Source organism: Lissotriton helveticus, chromosome 10, assembly GCF_964261635.1.
Source record: "Lissotriton helveticus chromosome 10, aLisHel1.1, whole genome shotgun sequence".
NCBI lineage: Eukaryota > Metazoa > Chordata > Amphibia > Caudata > Salamandridae > Lissotriton > Lissotriton helveticus.
The window spans coordinates 922,591,521-922,614,167 of NC_136071.1; the positions used below are offsets into that span (position 1 = coordinate 922,591,521).

The 22,647-nt window shown below is 43.2% G+C and overlaps 1 protein-coding gene across 1 annotated transcript in view; it reads left to right on the forward strand.

The window, feature by feature from the left end:
- The window catches only part of CUBN (cubilin), a 1,583,269-nt gene that overhangs the window by 897,425 nt on the left and 663,197 nt on the right, over positions 1-22,647 (forward strand). Inside the window, exon 37 of the mRNA XM_078663578.1 lies at positions 21,387-21,592. Within this exon, the coding sequence (XP_078519704.1) occupies positions 21,387-21,592 (206 nt within the window). The remainder of the gene's footprint in view (positions 1-21,386; positions 21,593-22,647) is intronic.

Below are 22,647 nucleotides of genomic sequence, written 5' to 3' on the forward strand. Positions count from 1 at the left end.
GTAAAGGCTAACAGACTCTAAGACTGGAGCATGCATTATTCTACATGTAGTGCGTGATGAAGAATATTAAATGACCATTAATACAGTATTTCTCTAACATGGAGACGTAAAGGCTAGACTATGACGGTAACTATTGATGCGATTCAGTAGTTTTAGGAATGCAGAGAAGGAGGGCTGGACTGATAACTAGAATCATAACATACTCTTGGCAGACTCAGAGGCAGAGCCAGGCTGAACCGGGCACTGCGAGGCAGGAAGTGAGTGAAGGGTCAGGGATACAGGTGGGGGCTGTATCGCTCCTCAGCGAGGGCTTCAGGAGACAGGAGCTGAATCTGGCGTCCGGGCCCTTTTGAGGCCTAGAAACGGGGACTTTACAATGAAATAACGTGCACACTGAGAGACGTGGCAACGTAGCTTTACATAGGCCTGATATTCGTATCATTCACGAGAACTGGAAACAGGCATACTAGAGGTGGACACAACTATAATTGCGTCTTTAATCGAACATGGGGAATACATATGCATATTAATCATGCACACATAACATATGATGGAGGACGCGTAGGGACACAGAACATGGCAAAATTTACTTTTCCACATTCCCTCCTTGTCACTACGTTTCCATCAGGAAACATCAATATTCATGATACCATCTATCATTTCATGCAGTATCATTTGCTCGTCTCGAATTTTCTGGGAACGGGATTTAGAACGGGGCTTGGGACTGGGAATACAAGAGGTAGCACAAATGCCGCAAATCGCAGGGCCACATTGTATACAGAGGCAGCAACTGAATATGATCGCTACTGCAATACCTAGAAAGGACAAGACTTTCCATCCCCAAGCGGAAATTATATTCCAGAACCAACCGGACCATGTCCAGGTGCCTGGGTCTTGGTGTAACAGATGGGCAATTTTATGGAGTCTGGTTATAGCTGAATAAACGGACGGCGCGTTATTTGGAATGAAAATGCAGCAACTAGATCCGATGACTCTACATGCCCCGCCCCTATCGGCCAGTATGACGTCAAGGACGAGACGATTCTGGAGCACGACAAATCTCATAGCAGATTGCTCTTCGGTTAAGTTACCTAGAGCAGAGGCAGTCTCGTTTACTACAGCTTCAAGGGTTCTTGTTAACCTACGGATTAGCTTGCTATTCTGGATAGGTCCTATAAAGAAGAAGAAACCTCTATTGAAATCTGTATACTGTTCTAGAGCAGTTTCAGTATAATCGACAATTGGGGACTCGATCTCCCTTCTATGTCTAATGTGTACTAGATGTGTATTTCTATGATAATCGGATGGGGCTAGGAAAACAGGTGGCAGTAGGAAGGCAATGTAACAGGTTCCATCCCAATCGAGGGGCAGACGAACATATGCGGTTTGACCACAAATAAAATAAGAATGACGTGAAGCTTTGAAAATAGATTTCCCACTGTCACTATACTTGACAATAGTAGTACAATCACTATGTCCTACATGTACGGAACCATTATTTCGGACACATAATTCGCCTTTGACTGGTAGTACTGAGATAGCAGGTAAGTCTGGAGTAGAATCAGACTGAACATTCAGGACCATAAAATTTGAAGAATAATTACCTAAATTGTAAACTTCGTTTTCTAGATCTAACCCTGTTCTATGGGGAAGACCTTGCTTGTCTGGGAAACATGTACTGTTAAGAAAAGACATATCTGTTGAGGATGACGTTAACGTGGACCATGCTCCACACGAACCATTATGTGAAAATGGATAAGGAAAGAGTGGCAGAACTCCCTTCGGTGTCTGGAAAGGGGGGAGTCGACCACACACCCAAGAATTGTTACGCATAGCGAGGCGGTAAGAGAGTTCATGAGGAGGCAGATCACTAAACGTGTGCTCTACTGTAACATTAGCAGACTTATTTACATGAGAAACTGGAAAATACAAGTAAAATGCATAACTGGTGCAGGAAATCATAATGCTGAGAAATAATATGAAACTTAGAAAAACGATACATCGGATTGAGTTTTGACTAACTCTCTCACTATGGGGGTCTATTTTATACATGTCAGAAACCGGTCTAACCGTTTCACCTAGGGGAGGACTTAGACAATCAAACTGGCTGACTTATTTTACTAGACCTTAACTTTTTCGTATACTCCTGTTGCGGAGTTGTCTCTAACAGGGAGGGTGTAGTAACATTGTCTTTTGCGGGACAGTCCTTAAGAATAGTACTTTGGCAGTCCTTTAAATCCTCGGAAATGTTCTTTGAAACTGGTTTCAATCCATAAAACTTTTTGATATGCGAAAGATGCACCCAGCCTTTGCGTCCCTCCAACTTCACGGCTGTACGGGTGGCCAGGAGGACCTGTCGGGGCTCCTTCCAGCGAGGCTCCAGCGGACTTGAACGATCGAAATTTCGCACTAGGACCATGGATCCGGGAACGATTTCATGCGGTGCCACCTCGGTATTGTCTGGAAATGCTGCGGCAACCTGTGAACGACAAGAGTTGAGGGCAGACATCAAGGAAGCTAGGTAATCTGTCAGCATATTACTTGAAACATCGGTAATACTTCGAGGTCTAGGAGTACCCCACATGTTAGGGGGGCGGCCGAAAACGACCTCATACGGGGACAGACCTGATCTGGAATGTGCGACCATGCGCATATAAAACAGGGCAACTGGCAGAGCTATTAGCCAGTCCACGCCTTTCTCTTGACAAACCTTTGCAATTCGAATTTTCAGGGTCTGATTATGTCTCTCTACGAGACCGGCTGCTTCGGGATGGCGTACACAATGGAACTTCCACTGGTACCCTAACAACAGGGAAACATGTTTCATCAACTCAGATGAGAATGGCTGGCCGTTATCAGAATATACGACTCTAGGGAGTCCATAACGGGGGAAGAACTCACGAACCAACTGCTTGGCAGTGGTCGTGGCTGTATAATCTGGGACTGGATATGCCTCTGTCCACCTGGACAAAGCGCATACAACTACAAGGACATACTTGAAACCTCGACATCGCTCCATCTGAATGTAATCCATCTGGAGGACTTCAAAAGGGTGGTCAGGGGGCTGGAATCCACCTTGTTCCACCGGAACACTTTTACCTGGATTAAACTGACAACATATCATACAGGTACGGACTTTCTGCTTGGCTGCAGCTCGTAAATGCTTGTTGAACCAAATGTTCTGGATACTGTCTAACATAGCTTTTTCTCCTAAATGTGCTGGACTATGTGCGGTATTGATAATGACTTGAACCATAGAGTCGGGGAGAAACCATGTGGCTCTACCCTTCGTCAACCATCCCTGATCTGTCTGGACCCCTCCTTGTTCGGACCATTTCTTAATTTCATCGGGAGTAGCATGTAACTGGATATCTATGACATCTTGAGTAGGGTCCTTAACTGTCATACATGTAGTCGGATCTGGAGTGTATGTCGGTGTCTTATTAACTGGAATGTCTGGTATCTGTGCTGTAAGCTTGGCTGTGCGATCTGCTAGATCATTACCCTGGGAAATAGTGTCAGTAACTTTCGTATGTGCTTTGCATTTCATGATAGCAATGGATGTCGGTAAATGTATGGCATCTAACAGAGCTTGAATAAGGAGACCATGCTGAATCTTGGTTCCATGAGAAGTCATGAAACCTCTCTCCTGCCAGAGCACTCCGAAGTCGTGTACAACTCCAAATGCGTAACGTGAATCTGTGTAAACATTAACTTTCAGGTTCTTGGCATGTATGCAGGCTTGAGTCAGAGCAACTAGCTCCGCTGCTTGAGCAGACAGGGTGTCAATACGGTGTGTTTCAATAACTTCAGTGTCAGTAGTCACTGCATACGCGGCTACTAGTTCTCCTGTACTTGTTCTCATGCATGAACCATCCACATAAAGTGTCAGGTCGGGATCTGGTAATGGAATATCTGTCAGATCTTGTCTTGGCTTGGTCATGATGTTAACTACTTCCACACAATCGTGTGTGGCAGGATTTGGATTAACTGACGGTAACAGTGTGGCAGGATTTAGGACGTTGCAGCGTCTGATTTCTATGTGTGGCTGAAACAGTGTCAATTCATAACCTGTTAAACGTGCAATTGTCAAGTGCTGAGTTTGTGTTCGGTTTAAAAGAACTTCCACGGAGTGTGGAACTTGTACTGTCAGGGAGTGTCCTAATACTATGGAGTCACTTTGTCTGATAGCTAGTGCTGTGGCTGCAACTGACTTGAGGCACGCAGGCAGAGCCTGGGCTACAGGATCTAATGTGCTCGAAAAATAAGCACAAGGCTTGTATTGTCCTGCTTGATCTTGTGTGAGAACAGATAATGCTGTACCTTCACGTTCAGTAACGAAAAGTGTAAAAGGCTTACTGTAGTTCGGTGTAGCTAGAACTGGAGCTTGGCATAGGGCTTTCTTTAACTCATTGAAACTAAGTGTATGTTCAGATGTCCAAGGGAGGACAGTCGATATGGCTGCCTCCTGTGTCGTTAACTGTATCAGTGGCTTGGCTAGAAATGCATACTGAGGAATCCATTGTCTGCAATAAGAAGTAAGGCCGATAAAAGCACGTACCTCCTTCTGGGTCTTGGGCTGAGGAAGACTCGCTATTAACTGAATACGGTCTGGTGTCAACTGCCTACCCCACTTGGACAGCAAGTGGCCTAAGTAGATTACTTGCTGGACACAGAATTGAAGCTTCGAAGGGGACACCTTGTGCCCCATCTCGGCTAGGAAATACAAGACTGTGAGTGATGCTCGCTCGCAAGCACGTTCAGAACGGGCTGTGATCAGTAGATCATCGACATACTGGAGCAGGGCAGTGTCAGTTGGCATGTGAATATTGTCTAGTTGTCTCTTGAGTGCTTGACTGTAAATACTAGGACTTTCTGTGAAACCTTGAGGAGCACGTGTGAACATATAGCTCCTTCCATTTAAACAAAATCCGAAAAGAAACTGGCTGTCTGGATGAATGGGGACACTAAAAAATGCGTTCTTGAGGTCTATGACTGAAAAAAATGAGGCTTCAGAATCAATGGCTGTCAATAGGGAAGAGATATCTGGGACAACTGGGTACTGGGGAATAATGCATTTATTAAGTTCTCGAAGGTCAATCACTAATCGATATACTGGAGGTGCATTTGGATCAGTACGTTTCATGACTGGAATGATCGGAGAATTACATACATTGGAGTCAGTTTCTACAACTACTCCTTGAGCCATGAGCTCGTCAATAATTTTGGATAAGGCTGCTACAGCCTCAGGTGGCAATCTGTACTGTCTGATTCGTGGCAGGACTACACCTGGCTTGAGAGTCACACGATGGGGTGTGATTTGCATAAAGCCAACATCAGTTGGACCTCGCGCCCATAGATGCTGCGGAACATTAGACAATCTCGGATCAAAATCTCGTAATACATAGTGACCCTTGAAGTCACGTAGGAACAATCGTATTCCCTCTGGGGAACAGCATATAACTGCACCTAACTCTTTCAATGTCTTAATGCCTAATAAATTTTCTGGACATGACTTCGTAAGTAACAGATCAGTAGTGCGGGACAATGGACCTACTTCTAGAGTAACTGGCTTTGATATTTCATTTACAATAGGCTTTCCTGAAAATCCAAGGTAAACATTTCTAGAGCGTGAGAGCGGAGCCCCTGGAACTTCGGCGTGACTTATAGTGGTCCTACTTGCCCCTGTATCAATCAGAAACTTTCTGTCTTTCCCTAGTACTTGACTGTGAACATAGGGACCTTCTTGATCTACAGGTATCTCGATGAGAGGCAAGCCTACCTCCCTCTCTAGGCTGTTTCATGAAAATGGTTGATACTCTGGATACTCTGACTGTGCATACTGGTACATCTGTTGTGTAACATGCTGTGTTGCAGCGATGGGCTGCGGTACAGTAACTGTCTGTTGTGCATTCTGTGGCTGAGAAGTCTGTGAAACTTGCTCTTGTCTAGGCGGACGTGGTCTTTCTTTAGTCTTACCGGTAGCTATGTTGTGTTTCAGAACTGCACACTCGTTTATAAAATGACCTGGCTGTTTACAATAATTGCAGTTCCCTTTAACGGGAGCTGTAGGATGACTGGCTTGATTCGGACCCCTCTTCTGACTGTCTTGAGGAACAGATTGTGCAACTAGTACTTTCATTTTCGTGTCTTTCATACGTTTTCTCTCGTGATCTTGTCTTCTCTGATTCTATTCTGGTGGTATTGAAGCATCTGTAACATTTGGGACGGGGTATTAGCTTGCCAGGTACTTTCGACTTTCAAAACTCGGTTTTTAATTGGTGGACTTGAATTCTCGACTAATTTAGTAACAAAAAGGTGAGGGTATGACTCGCTACTTGTCTTGAGGCCACTGTTTATAATAAAACATTTCTCAAATCTAGAATAAAAATCACTAATGTCTTCGTCTTGTTTCTGTTTACAGGCTGAGATTGCATCCCAGTCTTCCTTTTTAGTGGCTAATAATCTTGGCAAAACTTGTATTAACAGTTCTGGTAATTCTTTACATTTCTCTCCTAGACCGGTACCTGGTACTCGTGCCTTATCTTCAGCTTCTAGAACTGCCCAATCGATCTTTTTCTCTCCCACCTCCCATTCTTTTTCCTTGAGTTTCTCATATACCCCTGCGGGCAACAGGACTTTTAACATTTTAATAATATCTGGATACGTGTATTCTCCCATACGGAGCATGTCCTTTAATTCTCGGTGGAACCCTGCTGGATCTTTATCATGACAGGGAATTAACTTTTTCATCTCTAAGAGTTCCATCTTTGTGATCGGGGTGTAAACAAACACTCGTTGCATTTCACCATCTGTTGTCCTAACTGGGTGTACTTCTCGTAACGGATTCTGTCTGTCTATGTAAAAGGGCTTATTTTCTGGGGGTGAAACATGAACAAAATGCGGGTTCAGAAACATACTATATTTGTGGCGCTGTTCTAGAATGACACTAATCAAATCGGTACCTAAACCTTTCCATCTATACTGGAGCAACTCGTTCAGGACATCGTGTAACGGACCTGGATCAGAATGTTGACCCTCATACAATGTAATGAGGTGCTGGATCATATACATACCCACCAGTCGCTGCTCGGCTGGGGGCAGTTTCAGAAACATTTGTGCCACTATTTCGTCTGGAAAAGTGGTAGAATCAGTAATCCATCGGACTGCTGATCGGGCTAGTTCTTGTTCATGCATGGTACTTAATTCACTGTAACCGATTCGTGATTTCAGAATGTGATCGGTAGCTTGAAATACTTGTTCCAGAGAACCTTGTTCTGGTGCTGGATGATGTAAAGTTGACTTGTGTTCTAGGCGTAAATGTCGGTCTGGAATTCTAGATTTTCCTACATACGCTATTCTGGCGGGATTCTCGTCCTCTACCTCTTCCGCAGAGTCATTTTCTTTCTCGCTTACTTGTGCTGCTTTACGTTGATCATGTAACCTTATTATTTCCTTACGAATTTTCTTGTACATACTCTCTATACTGCTGATAGTCTTATGCTTACCCTCGGCTATATTATCACTCCACTTTGTCAGGACTTTCATTTCGGCTTGATTTTTGGTCGGATAATCTTGTTCTCTTATTAGACAATTAATCAGAAACTTTAATAGCATGAGCTGGATCTCAACTTTCCTTTGAGACATGACGTCACTAATACTTTCTGGATCATCCCCTGTACGGATGAAACGATATATTCTGTCTAGATCTTCTTTCATATCTGGTAGGGTGACTAGATACTCGGTCACCTTTCTCACGCGTAATGAATATAAAACCATATTATCCTCGCCTGGGACTGGATCATAGCCACATTCCTTAAGGGCTTTTCTTATTTCTGCAACAGACTGATACCTGGGTGTACGCTGTGACGCTTGTGCATGTAATTCGGCTAACGTTAAACGCTTGTGTGGCGGCGGGGTTCCTGGAGGACCTCCCCCTGCGGCCCCTAAACTAGAATCATCGACTGATGCTCTTCGTACTAGCGCGGCGGGAAATTGAAATGCGGGCTGAACTTGTATGGCGGGCTGGACCGGGGGTGCCGTAGCAGGTACTGCGGTGTCTGGAGGAGCAGGAAATGCCTGATTTACAGGGACTGGCGGAGCAGGAACAGGATTTGCATATTCCGAGACTGTGTCGTCCAAATAGGACGAAATGAAAATATCAGCTGTGTCGTCCAAATAGGACGAAATGAAAATATCAGCTGCGGTCGGTTTGTGACGTAGCTTGGTCGGAACTAGTGGTGGCGGAAAGTTACTGGATGCCTCCGGGGTCGCTTTTGGCAAGCCCTCGGCAAGAAGAGGATACATACCCTTAATAAGAGCATGCCTCTGTCTGTCTGACTGTTCGGCTTTAACTCGTTCACCTATCTCGATTAATTATTTTTCTTGGGCTCGTTCCAAGGATTCTCTACTTAATTCAGACTTTCTGATTTCTTTTTCGGTTCTTTTATGAGATTCTTTGCACCATAACTCGATGGCATCTTTCTGTGACTGTCTGGCTTTCTTTTTCCATAATGCTTCTTCTACTCTCATGATGCACTCGGCATCCCACGTACCTGATACGGGCCATCTATACTTTTCCTCCAACTGTTTGGTATACTCTACCCATAAATCTAGATACAATATGGCGCTTATGCCATGCTTCTGATACATAAAATGACCTGGACTGTCCCTAGGCGGGACAGGAACTGCTGCTTCTAGCAGACCTTTTCTGGTTTTTAACTGACGCAGTTTTGAAAATAGCGGCATGACTGAACTATAATCTGGACACAATACAATACACAATAAACACGATAATTACTTCACACTCATACCACGACATTAAAGTACATGAAGAACATTTAAAATAACAGTTCGAACAGAATACTACCTGGAATACGGAAAACAGAATACATGAATTTTCTCGAGAACAGAACTGACTAGAACAGGAACTAGATGCCCTGCTAAAACAGTACTAAACTTACCGGTCTCATAAAGAGACACGTCAGGACCCGCATCCACCGAAGTGGACACTTCGTTTTGTGGGTCTGTGTACCACCAACCCACGGACCAGAGTCAATTAGATTGACCCTGTCTAGATACTACCCCAGTAATGGTACTCACCGGGCAGCAAGAACGGAAGGCCTCAGACTGGACGGGACTGCTTCGACGCCGGACGGACGAACTTCGGACTTCTGTTACGGGTGGGCCTCCGGATACCTCGGACCTTGGACTCTCGGCTTGGGCTCTGGTCGGGACTCGCCGCGTTCCTCCACCGCCTCGTCTGGATGCTGGACCGCCACCTCCGTCTCCTCCGTGGGCCTGAGGGATACTTGAAGCAGAAATATCTGCACGTGCACGGTATGGTTCCGTCACGGCTGCAGAGGGTCAGGGGGCCGGCGTGGCTTCACCGGCGCGTGGGGAAAGGGCAAGTCCCTGTTCGGGCGCCATTATGTGGTATATAAATAAATAATACCGGATCTATTTTTGTCTAGGCATAGCAATAACAGATAGCTCAATAAATAAGAGTCAAGATTCGAGGTAGTAGGAGTTTTGCAGGTTTATTACAGCATAAAGGACAGGAACAGGACAACCTGCATAGGAATAGGATGGCAGGGCCCGGCAGCTGCCGGGGCTGGGTCTGGGATGAGCGCGCTCTGGGGAAAGGACTGGCGTAACATTTAATAACAATACACGATCATATATACTAAAACAGTTGCATTACAATACATACGATAGGCGGAGCAGTGGGTGGAGCAGTAGGCATGACGCGTAGCAGTCGCGAAAGATAAGGGTGAAAGTGGGTGTAACAGGGCGTATACATAGACATGTGATGCAAACGTAACAGAATATGTCATGAATGGGGCGGAAACATGGAGGGGGCTACCTAAGGAGCCGGGACCTCTAACCTGATGGTGCGCGCAAACTGGCAATGACGTATTACTAGGAGAAGCTGGGGGCTACGAACTCTGTGCTAGGAGCAGAGACTGAAGTCTGGAGAGTCAGGGCGACATGTACCTAAACAGTATCTAGTATCTGATGTTTAGAGAACATGTTGATAGAATCCAAAAGTTATCGGGGTAAAGGCTAACAGACTCTAAGACTGGAGCATGCATTATTCTACATGTAGTGCGTGATGAAGAATATTAAATGACCATTAATACAGTATTTCTCTAACATGGAGACGTAAAGGCTAGACTATGACGGTAACTATTGATGCGATTCAGTAGTTTTAGGAATGCAGAGAAGGAGGGCTGGACTGATAACTAGAATCATAACATACTCTTGGCAGACTCAGAGGCAGAGCCAGGCTGAACCGGGCACTGCGAGGCAGGAAGTGAGTGAAGGGTCAGGGATACAGGTGGGGGCTGTATCGCTCCTCAGCGAGGGCTTCAGGAGACAGGAGCTGAATCTGGCGTCCGGGCCCTTTTGAGGCCTAGAAACGGGGACTTTACAATGAAATAACGTGCACACTGAGAGACGTGGCAACGTAGCTTTACATAGGCCTGATATTCGTATCATTCACGAGAACTGGAAACAGGCATAGTAGAGGTGGACACAACTATAATTGCGTCTTTAATCGAACATGGGGAATACATATGCATATTAATCATGCACACATAACATATGATGGAGGACGCGTAGGGACACAGAACATGGCAAAATTTACTTTTCCACACAACCCCTCATCTAACACCAGGCCCAATCCAACCTTGGGATCGGTCAGGCTGGAAAGGGTTAGAACATTTCAGTACCTGGGGGTAACTTTACACGAAAATCTATCTTGGGGTCCACAGGTAGCAAGATCTCATTTAAAGTTATCCCAAATGGTGGGGGCAATTTTGAAGGTCTCAAATTCATCTACCTTCAAACCAGTCAGTCCAGCCCTGGAGATGTACAAAACCCAAGCCAGAGCAGCTTCAACCTATGGTGCAGAGTTGTGGGGTCACAATGCTGGGACAGATCTTGCTAAGGTGGAAAACAACTTCCTTAGGCGCTTGTTGGCCTTACCACAAGGTACGCCCCTGCTACCATTGAGACTTGATCTGGGGCTCTCTCCGATAGGAGATGAACTGGCTTTGAAGCCGCTGAGGTTTTGTCATAGACTGTGGTCCACCAGTGAACTATCCCACTACAGACAAGACCTAAAGCACGTTTTGAGTCTTAACACCTGCGACAGAATTCCATGGGTGGCACACGTGAAACGGGAATTCTATCGACTGGGTCTGTCTGAACTGTGGGGTAACCCTGAAGGAGGTTGTTTAGGCTTGCCCCGCAAAAGACTCACCAAGATTTTTAAAGACAAGAGCCTGATTTCTCTCGTGTGCGCCCCGAAAATTGGTACCCTTACAGAACAATTTTTGGTCACCAAAAGCTCCTTCTGTTTTGAAGGATACATGGACATTATATTCTCCATTTCCACAAGGAAACTCTTTATCCAGTGGAGGTTCGGCACACTGCCACTCAAATCTTTCACAAGCAAATGGACAACGCTGGCTGACAAAATTTGCCCGGGGTGTAACCAGAGTGTAGAGGACGAACTACACGTGCTGTTTTTCTGCCCTGCCTACAGCAAGCCGAGAAAGTACTGGCTAGTCCCATTATGTAGGAATTTGGGCTTCAGAAACTATTTAGAATCGTATAGAATCTTGAAAACAAGCACTCTGCACTTTATTGTCTTTGCTGTAGCCAAGTACTTAATGGCCATGTGGCAGATAAGGGGAAAAATACTGAAAGGGTAATCCTTAACGACCTATTGTGGAATGAACTGCACTGAATTGTACCGAATTGGCTTTGAATTTTTAGAGTCCACTATGAATTGATTTAATTAGTCCTTTGTTCCCCCGTACTGTGGTCTTTCCCATATATTGTACGTTTTTATCTGTTTTAATTGTTTTATTGCATCTTTTATGGCCTAAATGGCCAAAATAAAGAAACTTTGGGATTGGTATGCCGGGTGGGGGAATAGGTTTGAGTTCTGGTCGATGTCCAGTTTTTGTTCCAGAGTAGTAGCACAACGTGGTAGCGACCACTGTGGCAGCCATCTTTGTGTTATAAGGCCATGACTCTGAATTGAGAGTGCTAAGAACAGAGTCACGGGCGTAATTTTGGGTACAGGCACTGCTCTCATAAAGAGACTGTCCCATACTTCTATTACATCGTCACAAAGGGAACAACCTTGATTGCAAACTGCTTGTTGCCTTTTTCCATTTCATGTTCAAAAGATCTGTCATAGCTCATCTGAAACACAGGCCACCCTCCCTCCCTCCTTATGACCCTATTGGCAGACATACAGACCCCAGGGCATATATTTCAAATATGTAAATAAGTGTTATGTTATATTATGTTATGTTATATTATAAAGTGTTTGTATAGCGCCTATCACCGCCGGTCTCTAAGTGTGCCCTATTGATGTGTTATTTTCAATCCCATGCCTCATCCACTGCCATTCTAATACGTCAACATCTCCTATATTCCAAGCTAATACTGTTTTGATTGTTGTGTTACACATTTATCTACAAAATGCTTATTTGCCGTTATCAATACATACAATGTCCTTTAATGGACAGTAGGAGACTCTTAATGCAGAACTGCTAACATAATGCTATTAATAGACAGCATGGCAAATTCTCATTTGGACTGCTAGACATGTAAATGGATATTGCCAGTAATTTTCAGCTGGGCTGTTCTACTGGTGGCGTACACTATAAGTATTTCTCAAAAGGGACGCTTTAATAATAACAAATGCTTCTCAACAGGACTGCTATACCGAGACCCTAATAGATGTGGAAAATTGGCTTCTATATGGAGCCAGTAATGAGGAAAACCTCTCTATGCAGCTTCTATCACTTGCCAACCATTTCAACACAGCTCTTCACTCTAGCAGCAGGGAAATCATGGCCCACTGGTAGAGGGAAGGCAGTTACACTACTACAATCAATAAATACTTTATTTCGGTTAATTTTGCAAACCATAAAAGTACATATACAATATAAAAATCTTATCACACAAAAAATTGTACACTACTACTTAAGGGAGATAATGCTACAAATGGCAGTGAACAGTTTTGCATCCAGGGCTTACTACTGAAATTTAGTGCATTTCCATTTTGTGGCAGATAAGAGAAGTGTGGAACAGGGACAGGATATGGGTTGCCATGAATCACACATTTGGGTCCATTGCAGGGAACTGAGATAATCACTCAGTTCTCTTGAATTTAAATGTTACAATTTAGCCCACTAGACCACAGGTTATAAGTACATTAATCACTATTCTTAGTGAAAGGATATAACTCCAATTTTAATACAATTCAGTTCTTCCAATGGGAAAATTCGCTGGAACATCTGTTCTACATATGAGGCGAAGGCCAATCCAAAAAGTAAATGAGTTTCCTTTGAAATCTCTGAAATGGAACGGTCATTTGATTTTGTTTGCTTAAACTCGCTGGTTGCTGATATTCAAGAAAGTTCTTTTGGCAGGAGTTATCCCTCTGCAGTTGTAAGATGATACAAACGCGAGTATCTGAGGCTGAAGTGAATCCAGATGTGTTTCTGGGCATTTTCCAGAGCACGCTGTTGAGAATGCAGACCCAATAGAATTACTAAGATTTAGATGAGGGGGTGGCAATTACAGAGACATCTGGAAGTATAAACAAGTCTATACATTGCCAACATTAGTTTTGAAAGACCCTCCAACTGAATTTAAGTCTTGGCTGCATTGCTGACTTGCTTTGATATGTAAAATTACAGGGTTGAATGTTGGAGTTTCTGTAATTAAATGAAGAGATTGTGTAGTGCCCAATGTTACTTTCTAGCTAGTATTCATGCTAAGTAACGCAGCCATGAAAGATTCCATATGCTTCTACTGTGTCATAAACTCATTTTATGAATAATCCAGCTGATGGTAGGCTCATGAGTAGATTAGATGTGGTACAAATGCTAAAAACAATAATTTAAACCTTGTCAGCTTCGCCTCAGGTCTTCATTCTGAGTTGCAGAGTACTGGCGCAAATTTACAGTTACAGTTAAACACCATGGAATGGGGAATTACAGTGAAACAGATGCTTAGGGTCAGGAATACAATCCAGGGGATTTAATTCATACTTTTGCCACCTGCTCTGAGCAGGTGGTTGATGTATGCAGAATCCACTGGGTGTGATTGAGCGTGAGGAGTGGAGTAGGGCAAATAAGGGAGGGAGAGGAAGGATTAGTTCTAGTAAGTGGATCATAGTATGCTCGTCCGCATAGGAAAAATCTACTGCATCCAAAGCTTACCACTTGGAATAACCACACGATAAAATCAGTTTTCGTTCTTCCACACTCAGAAACAATGAAAGTGGAAAAAACGACCCACATGGAATCAGGTGAAATGGAATTTGCGGAGGTAATTCTGCACCAACTGACTCGTATCAAGAGCCCTATCGGTTACTTCTGGACATTACAATAAGCTGAGTTTCAGAATATAATGTATGTAAAGTACAATATTGATTTCACTATCAGCTTCAAAACACATAAACAAATATAATTTTCAAAAAGAAGCTAATATGAACATTGAAGATGAAAAGTTAAGCGCATCAACTTTTCATAAAATGTGCTGAACTTTAATGGTAATATTTTTACTACAACTTGATTTAGTGTGGGCAAATCCTGCTCTATTGGTTGATTTAGCAAAGACACAAAGAGGAAACAATACACCACAATACCACATTAATTGAACCCAAATCACAAATAACGGCAGTGCAACAAAGCATAGTTTGATTAATTTTAAGAAAGAACGCAAGCAAGAGTAATAGGGTTTGTGGGAAAAAAATCCAACAGTTGATGTGTCATCTACTGGTGCAATTCAACCTCCCGAGTAATGATGGTCTAATGACCCCTCTCTCATGCCCCCCCCCCACAAGTATCGACTGGAGGGGGCCTGGGAGATTACACCTTCGGAGGTTGAGGCTGCCATTCTGAAATTGCCCCCAAACAAGGCCCCGGGCTTGGATAAGATACCGGGCGACTTGTATCGCTCAGAGCCAAATATATGGGTCCCCTACCTTTGTGTTCTTTATAATGCTATTCTAAAAGGAATGGACCCCCCGGATTCATGGCGGGCGCCAAAATACTCCCTATCTACAAAAAAGGATGCCCCCTGAAACCGTCCAGTTACAGGCCAATGAGCCTCATAGACGTCTCCCAAAAATTGTTGTGACGCATCATCCTGGGCACAATACAGACTTGGATGGAGGAACATGACATCTTGTCCACCTTCCAAGCTGGCTTCAGGCAGGGCACATCAACTGTGGACCAGGTATTTAGACTCCAGGATTTGTACTGAAGAACAGTGACTGTAGAGGGTGGCAGCCTCTACATGATCTTTGTTTACCTTCGGTCAGCGTTTGACCTGGTTCCCAGAGATAAACTATGGAAGGTGTTATATGAGTTGGGTCTACCTTGTTATCTCCTCAATGTTCTAGTAAGGCTTCATACTAACAACTACGCCCAGGTGGATGTACGGCAGGCTGGGCGAATTATCACCACGCTTCTCGGTTAAGCAAGGGGTTCGCCAGGGCTGTGTCCTGGCTCCCACTTATTTTTCGTCTGTACATCAATGGCCTGGTAGATCACCTCCTTGGGACCAGAAACATAGACGCACTGAAGCTAGTCACGGGCCGGGTGCCCGCTTTGATGTTCGCGGACGACACCTTGCTGTTGTCCAAGACATCAACGGGCATCCAACGCATCCTGGACAGCTTCGCAGGCTTCTGTGTCTCAAGGGGTTTAGAGATAAACCAGGATAAAACCAGGTTTATGATTTTCAACCCCCCGAGGCAGACACGCCCGAATCCGCTCCTGGGAGGAATTCCTCTCGAGAGAGTCAAAACCATTGAATATCTGGGTATTACCCTGGGTGAACACTTTGCATGGGCCCCGCAGTTGGCCAAAGCAACACTTAAATTAACAAGAGTGGTGGGGGGGTTGCAGAAGCTCCACAGAGAGTCTGAGTTTAAACCTGTGGCCCCAGTTATTGAAATTTACAATGTGCAGGCTAGAGCAGCTGCACTGTATGGGGCCGAACTCTGGGGGCATCAAAATTCCCCCAGTTTGGCGAAGGTAGAACACACCTTTCTGAGTAATATATTCGGCCTCCCTGTGAGCACCCCACTAGTACCATTGCGTTTGGACTTAGGGTTTCTCCCTATTGAAGAGCTTATGTCATTACGACCCTTAACATTTTGGAAAACACTATGGTCCGTGCCGGAACTTGTGTCCTATAGAAATGAATTTAGGGAAACTTGGGATGCCCTGAGAGGCAAGAACATTAGGTGGCTGTCACATGTAAAGACCATTAGCAGTAGGATAGGCCTACCTGAGCTATGGGAGACCCCGGATGTTGCTTGCCTGGAGATCACCAAAGCTGAGGTGACCCGCCACTTTAAGAATTATAATCTAGCCTCCCTTCAGGCGAGTTCAGAGGTGGGAAGATTGACCACTGAGTTCCTTCAGGTTAAGGCGGAATACAAAAGGGAAGAATTTTTGGATGTAGTATTCCCTGCACTAGCAAGAAAACTCTCTATGCAATTTAGATTGGGCACCTTGCCTCTTAGAGCTTTCTCTAGTAAATGGGACAAAAACAACCATAAAGAATGCCCTGTTTGTGACTATCATTTGGAAAATGAAATTCATGCCCTTTTCTTTTGCCCAGGGTACCGGGGTGCACGCAAGTACTGGCTGATCCCCATCTGTAGAAACCTAGGATTTCGCCAATGCTCTCATGCAATGAGAGTCTTAAAATATGACACGCATCCCCCTATCACTTTTGCTGTTTCCCGTTTTTTAAATGCAATGTGGCACCGGCGTAGGAAATCGATTAGTGCTTAGTATGTATTCCCGTCCCAATTCAATGTGATGTTCGATAATGAAATCTAGTTTAATCCTGTTTTAATATGTATTTCATTTTATTGCATATATAATGTATTTTAAAAGCATTTCATATTTATTGTCTTAACATTCGTATTGTATGTATTTTTTTGTGCTTTTATGGTCCTCTGAGGCCGAAATAAAGTTATCGAATGGCAATTCATAAAACCTTGAAAATAAAAGCTGGGTGTGCACTTATGATTTGTGTGAATTTCCAATTTTCCAGAAATCCACAAACAGTTTCAGGACTACTCCTGTGAAACTCCAGCTTCAGGTTGAGCTATCTTGAATTTCTGCCATGAGTACACGTTTATGCATAGGAAAATGTAGCAGTAATCAATTTTGTTTGTGTAGATGTAACTCGTAAGTTAATTTCCATGTCTATTTTACTTCTCAATAGGATTTCCCCATGGGATTTCCCCATGCCCTTAAGAAGAGACTATTTCTGAACATTTTCATGGTGAATTTCCACAAATGTGAAAATGTTTGCATTCTGGACTGCTTACTGCCACTGTTAGCATATTTACTCACACATAATTCTCTGCTATATGGAATACTAGGTGGGAGTAAACTCATTAATGATTGTAAAATCCCAAATTTCTTGTCTTGCTTAATCAGAATGGGATTTTGCCAAAACAAATGCTACTACTTGGTGCCTCTGGTGTAAACATAGGTTTTTGAAGAGGCGTCTCTATACTTAGGTCATAATGATCAGTCCGATCGAGGATTATGCAAAAATGGCGCCACCCAGTAAAATACAAATCCCGGGGTGCACAAGTTTCAAGTGGTAAATATCACCAATTACAATTTTACCCAATCAAATGGGGATAAATATGCACTCTTTGGTGCATGCTGCACTAAAATGCTCATGTAACCACAAGAAGATGATGGACGAAGCGCTGACACTTTTCAGATACTCAGCCCTAGTCGCAGATCTGGGTTGAATCCATCATCGTTCTTTAGCTCACTTCGCCACCCCAGTTCAGACCCAGCCATATGTAAATCCATCTTGTCCCTGTTCCTCATGGGAACAGTCCAGCCTGAACCACCAAGCCAGGTCTTCCCTGAACCCAAAACAAGCATCCTGGGACTGGTTTTGGGGTGGTGCTCATGTACCAGTATTTACCTGCCCTTTTCCCCCATTAAACATTGGAAGGTTTGACATTCTGATAGTTAAAGGGGCGAACTCCAGGGTGAACATTATTTGACAACATCTGGTAAGCTCTGCACTTCTTGTGATTGGACACCCACACAAACAGGTGCAGAAAGATTATTCAGCTGAGAATCACCTTGTTAATTAGCGAGTTTAATTATTACAACAGAGGGTCGGAGCTGCTTGAGGAATACCTAAAGTGTGTGAGAAATACAATGCATGTTGCACTCACAGGCCCAGCAATGCCTGCAGAAATACTAATACTTTTCTACTACTGCTTCTGCTGCTACTACTACTACTACTACTACTACTAGTGCTATTAAAAATAAAAAGAATAATAGAATGAGTATCTATATAGGGCTCAGGAGTACAGATTTGGCATTTCAAACTGCTGTAACTAAAAGTTATACTGCTATGTATTGTAATGTTAAATCATCTACCAAAGTCCACGGGATGCAAGGGTGAGCTGCTCCTGCCACCAATTGAACTTACTCCCACAAGAACCCATAGATGTCAGCAGTGAGCTCTCAACCTTGTCAGCCCTTAATCTGTGAAAATCCGTAAAACTGTTTCTTTGTCCATCCCCTTTCAGTAATATGTCATCACACCCTACAACGACGGAACACTGTATACTGTGCTTGGTTCATTTTCCAATCTGAACTGTTTCGATTTCACTTGAATAGATTAAGTTTAGAAAAACACAAATTAGTGTCCGACATAATGGGTCAGAGCACTATATATTTGAGAAAGTTTCGAGAATTTCAACAACCATGTTACAAAAGAAATAGAAATCAATAATAATAGAATAAAGATGCTTTTTCTACATGCAACTGATTAGTTTACAAACCCTTTTAAATCGAGGTGTGTTTTATAGGAAGTTATGATAATAGTTGTTGGTAATTTTTCAGTACTTTTGTTTCTATGGCAGAGCATGCACCCTTGCCATTTTTTCTACAATGAAATACAACATGCTGTGAGGGGACACTAAACACAGCTGGACTCCACAACGTAATATTTGTGGTTATTTCTGTAACTGCAAGCCAATCCATTTTATGTTCAGGGTATTTTTCCATCACCATGACTCTTGGCTGTGTGATATTTGTATATTTTAAGCAATAATATTATTTGTGGTTGCCTATCTCTGCAGGCATATAGGTGAAGGAAAACCACCTCTATCACGGTGATCTTTAGTGTGTGACACAACAGAATTGTGAATAGTTTCTGATGCGTATTTGGGATCAGGGTCCTCTGTGTGCAATCTACTGCATGATCCACTCTGACAGACAGTATTTGGAGACTCTGCCCACATGTTTCTCTCATCTTTGGAAAAGTGATCCGTCTCTTTAACCTCCTTCATCTGTACTGCTGATGTTGTTTAGACAGATGGGCGAATTAGAGCACGTTACGGCTCCTAAATTCAGTTTCAGCAGCTCAAACCTCTTCCAGCTCTGCCAGTATTGAGCTGTTCAAGCTGTTTGCACAAGCTTTTTAATGGGTCTTGATAACGCCCTTCATTTTCTTAAAAGTGAAGCTTCGAAACTCTCTGACTTGAATGTAACCAATCTCAGACGGATCATTGGTTAGAGTTGCATCAGAGGAGCCACCCTATACAGGCAAACATTTCGATGCCATTCTTTTCACTGTGGGGTCCACAAAGTGCTTATTCTAACTTTTGGCTTCGTTCTTCTAATTTTACACTCGTTTTTCATTCAGTGGTATTCTGGGAAAAAAGACTTTGGGAGTAATTTATGGTTTGGTGTATGGAGAAAAGACAGAGAGGGTGGCAGAGAACTTTACGTGTGTTACCCTGCCTTTACTCTGCCCGCCAAATTGAGAGATGTCCTCAAGCTCCCTCGGACATCTGCATACATCGCTATATGTTGACAAGGAGAGGAGGTGACGGTGGTTCCTGCCAATGCTGGAATAGTTTGACGGAGAGTACCATCAAACATACTAGCCGGCAAACTTTTCCAAAGTTTTTTATTTTTCAAAAACAAACTCCCAAAGTGAGAGTTTGTTTTGGAAAAATAAAAAAGTAATAGTGCCCACCCCATGGTAGCTTTCTCCCTCGGTGTGGGAGTCATTACATTTTTTTCATGGGCCTCTCTGCCAGATTTGACCTGGCAGAAAGGAAAATACAACCCAAATATGGAGGACGGTGTTATGTGCTTCCTCCTTCTGAGGAAGGTTTATCCAACAGAGTAAATTTTACTCCATCGGCGTTAACCTGGCAGTCCACCAGACACAAAATCAGTCGGGCAGATCATCAGTTTGGTGGAGACGGTACTCTGTCACCAATGCCATGGAGTAACCTCTCCACCAAGCTCTAAATCAGGCTGTTCCACTGCATTACTCCACTTTGGTAGCATTACTTGAATGTAATCAAGCCTCAGTTGTCACTGTACATGTGAAGCGCCAGTTATTGCAGGACTTTGTACATTCAATCCTACCCAATAAAACAGTCCCTCTTTCAGCTTTGCCACTGAAGTCTCGATTATATAACCACCTTGCGCTGCATGCAAGATGCTGACTTTCCTATATACATCACCGTAATTATGCATTGATTTTTGGAGTTGAGGCTTCAATCTCCTCTGATTAAAAAAATAATCTCAGGAGACCTAGAATATTTGTGCAACATGAGTGAAGTCCCAGCTGAAACCTGTCCTGGGAGCAGGAGCAGTCAACGGACTTTCAGTGCTCTAGGCAAAAGTTTATTTGTTCTTCCATGAAAAGACAATTTTCAGGCTTTTTATAGTAATTTGACACTATCATTAGAGGACACCCTAACATGCTTCCTTGCATCATCATATAGAAGTACTAGTCCTACCAGTATTTGTGAACCTGTGGATAATTCTCCAATTTGAGAGCTGATGTATGATGAGCTCAATGGCCAGCGGTCTGCCCAAGAGTGTAAGAGCTATATATCTTAAGCACAGTTTTTTGTTCTCAGCCTGAAACATCCATGTAACCTTAGGCATCGCTCTACTGAATCCATGGCATATAATATCTGTGTAGCCTGTGGGATTGATGTCCTGTATGATTGTTTAGTCTATAATATCTATTTAGCTCTGAGAATAGCTCACCTGTGTGAATTCTGAGCCCATGCATTCCTGAGGACTGACACTATATAAAGACATGCCCATAGAATCTTTGTAAATTAAAGGACATTTACACTGTCTGAGGGTGGACCCTGATTGATTTAATGAATTGTGTTTTGTGACGGCTAGACTGTTGCACTATTTGCTGTGGGTTGTGCTTGTAGATTCATCAATAAATAAATACATTATTTGAAAGACAGTTATGAGCTGAAAAGAGGTTCAAACCATTGTTTTCCACTTTTCTTGCAACAGAAATTTTAATCTACAAGAGGATGACAACTGTGCTCGTGATTATTTGGAAGTCCGTGAAGGGAACAACACTGGTGTCCTGGTGGGGCGATTCTGTGGTAATGCACTGCCTGACAATATTACATCGATTTTTGGACACTACCTGTGGATAAAATTTGTTTCTGATGGATCGATTAGTGGGTCTGGCTTTCAAGCCACATTCTCAAATAGTAAGTTCAAGCTATTTAATTTCAACATCTATAATATGGCAAGCAGTCAATTTATAAACTGAGGTACAGAGTGGGAACATAATTTTATTTGACAGTTTTTAGGTATTGCCTGTGATAGTGCCATTGCCTACCATTCAGCACATAGACTTCATGCACTCTTGCTTGCGAGAGATGTTGTCTACAACAAGGGGCGTGAAGCTCAACCACTACATATCAATCATTGGCTTCATTGACAGTCTTATTTCAGCCTTCTAAGTGCACAGTGCATGTTTGCTTCACTTCCTCTTCTCTCAGCTGGAGCATGAACCAAGTATTGATTTCTTCAGCTTAATTGTTCTCCTTCCACTAATCAAGCTGTGATTGAGGTACTTCTTTTATTTTTTCTTCTTCCCTGTGGTCCTTGAGCAACCTCTTGTCATTTGTAGCAAAGTAAGCCTGTTTCTCCCTTGGAACAGAAGTTTATTGTAACAACATTCTTTATCTGTTTTTATTGTGACACTAGTTGTTATCTGCTTCGAAATGTATTTTCACTAAAGCATGTACATGGAGACAATTGCTGTCCTTAGGTGATAGTATATATTGCCAAATGTCATATTGTTTTTTTCCCTGCACATAAGGACATGTTGTGCTGAGACATAGCAAGCATTGGCGAATCCAAAAGGTCTCACCTTTGAGACTATTGGTTATGCCTTTGCCTTTTGTTCATGATGAGCAGCATGGGCATTGCTGACTTTGACAACGTTTTGTAGACATGCTGTATAGCATTGTGGCTGAGTGCAAATATAAAGAATTATTAAAAAAGGACATTAGCTCTGGTCGCATCATAGCTGTTTTTAAACATGTGTTTTAGCCACACTGAAAAGCATCCATACTTCTGTACACCATGGCTACGAAACATTGACAAAGCCATTGGCTCTCATATGCGAGGCCTAGTGGCTTTGCCAGTTCTTGTTTATACCCCTCACTACACCTCCTTGTAACACATCTGACTGCTATGCAGTAGGGATTCAGGACAGTACTAAGGACAAGGTAGAGAAAATCAATAGGTAAATGTA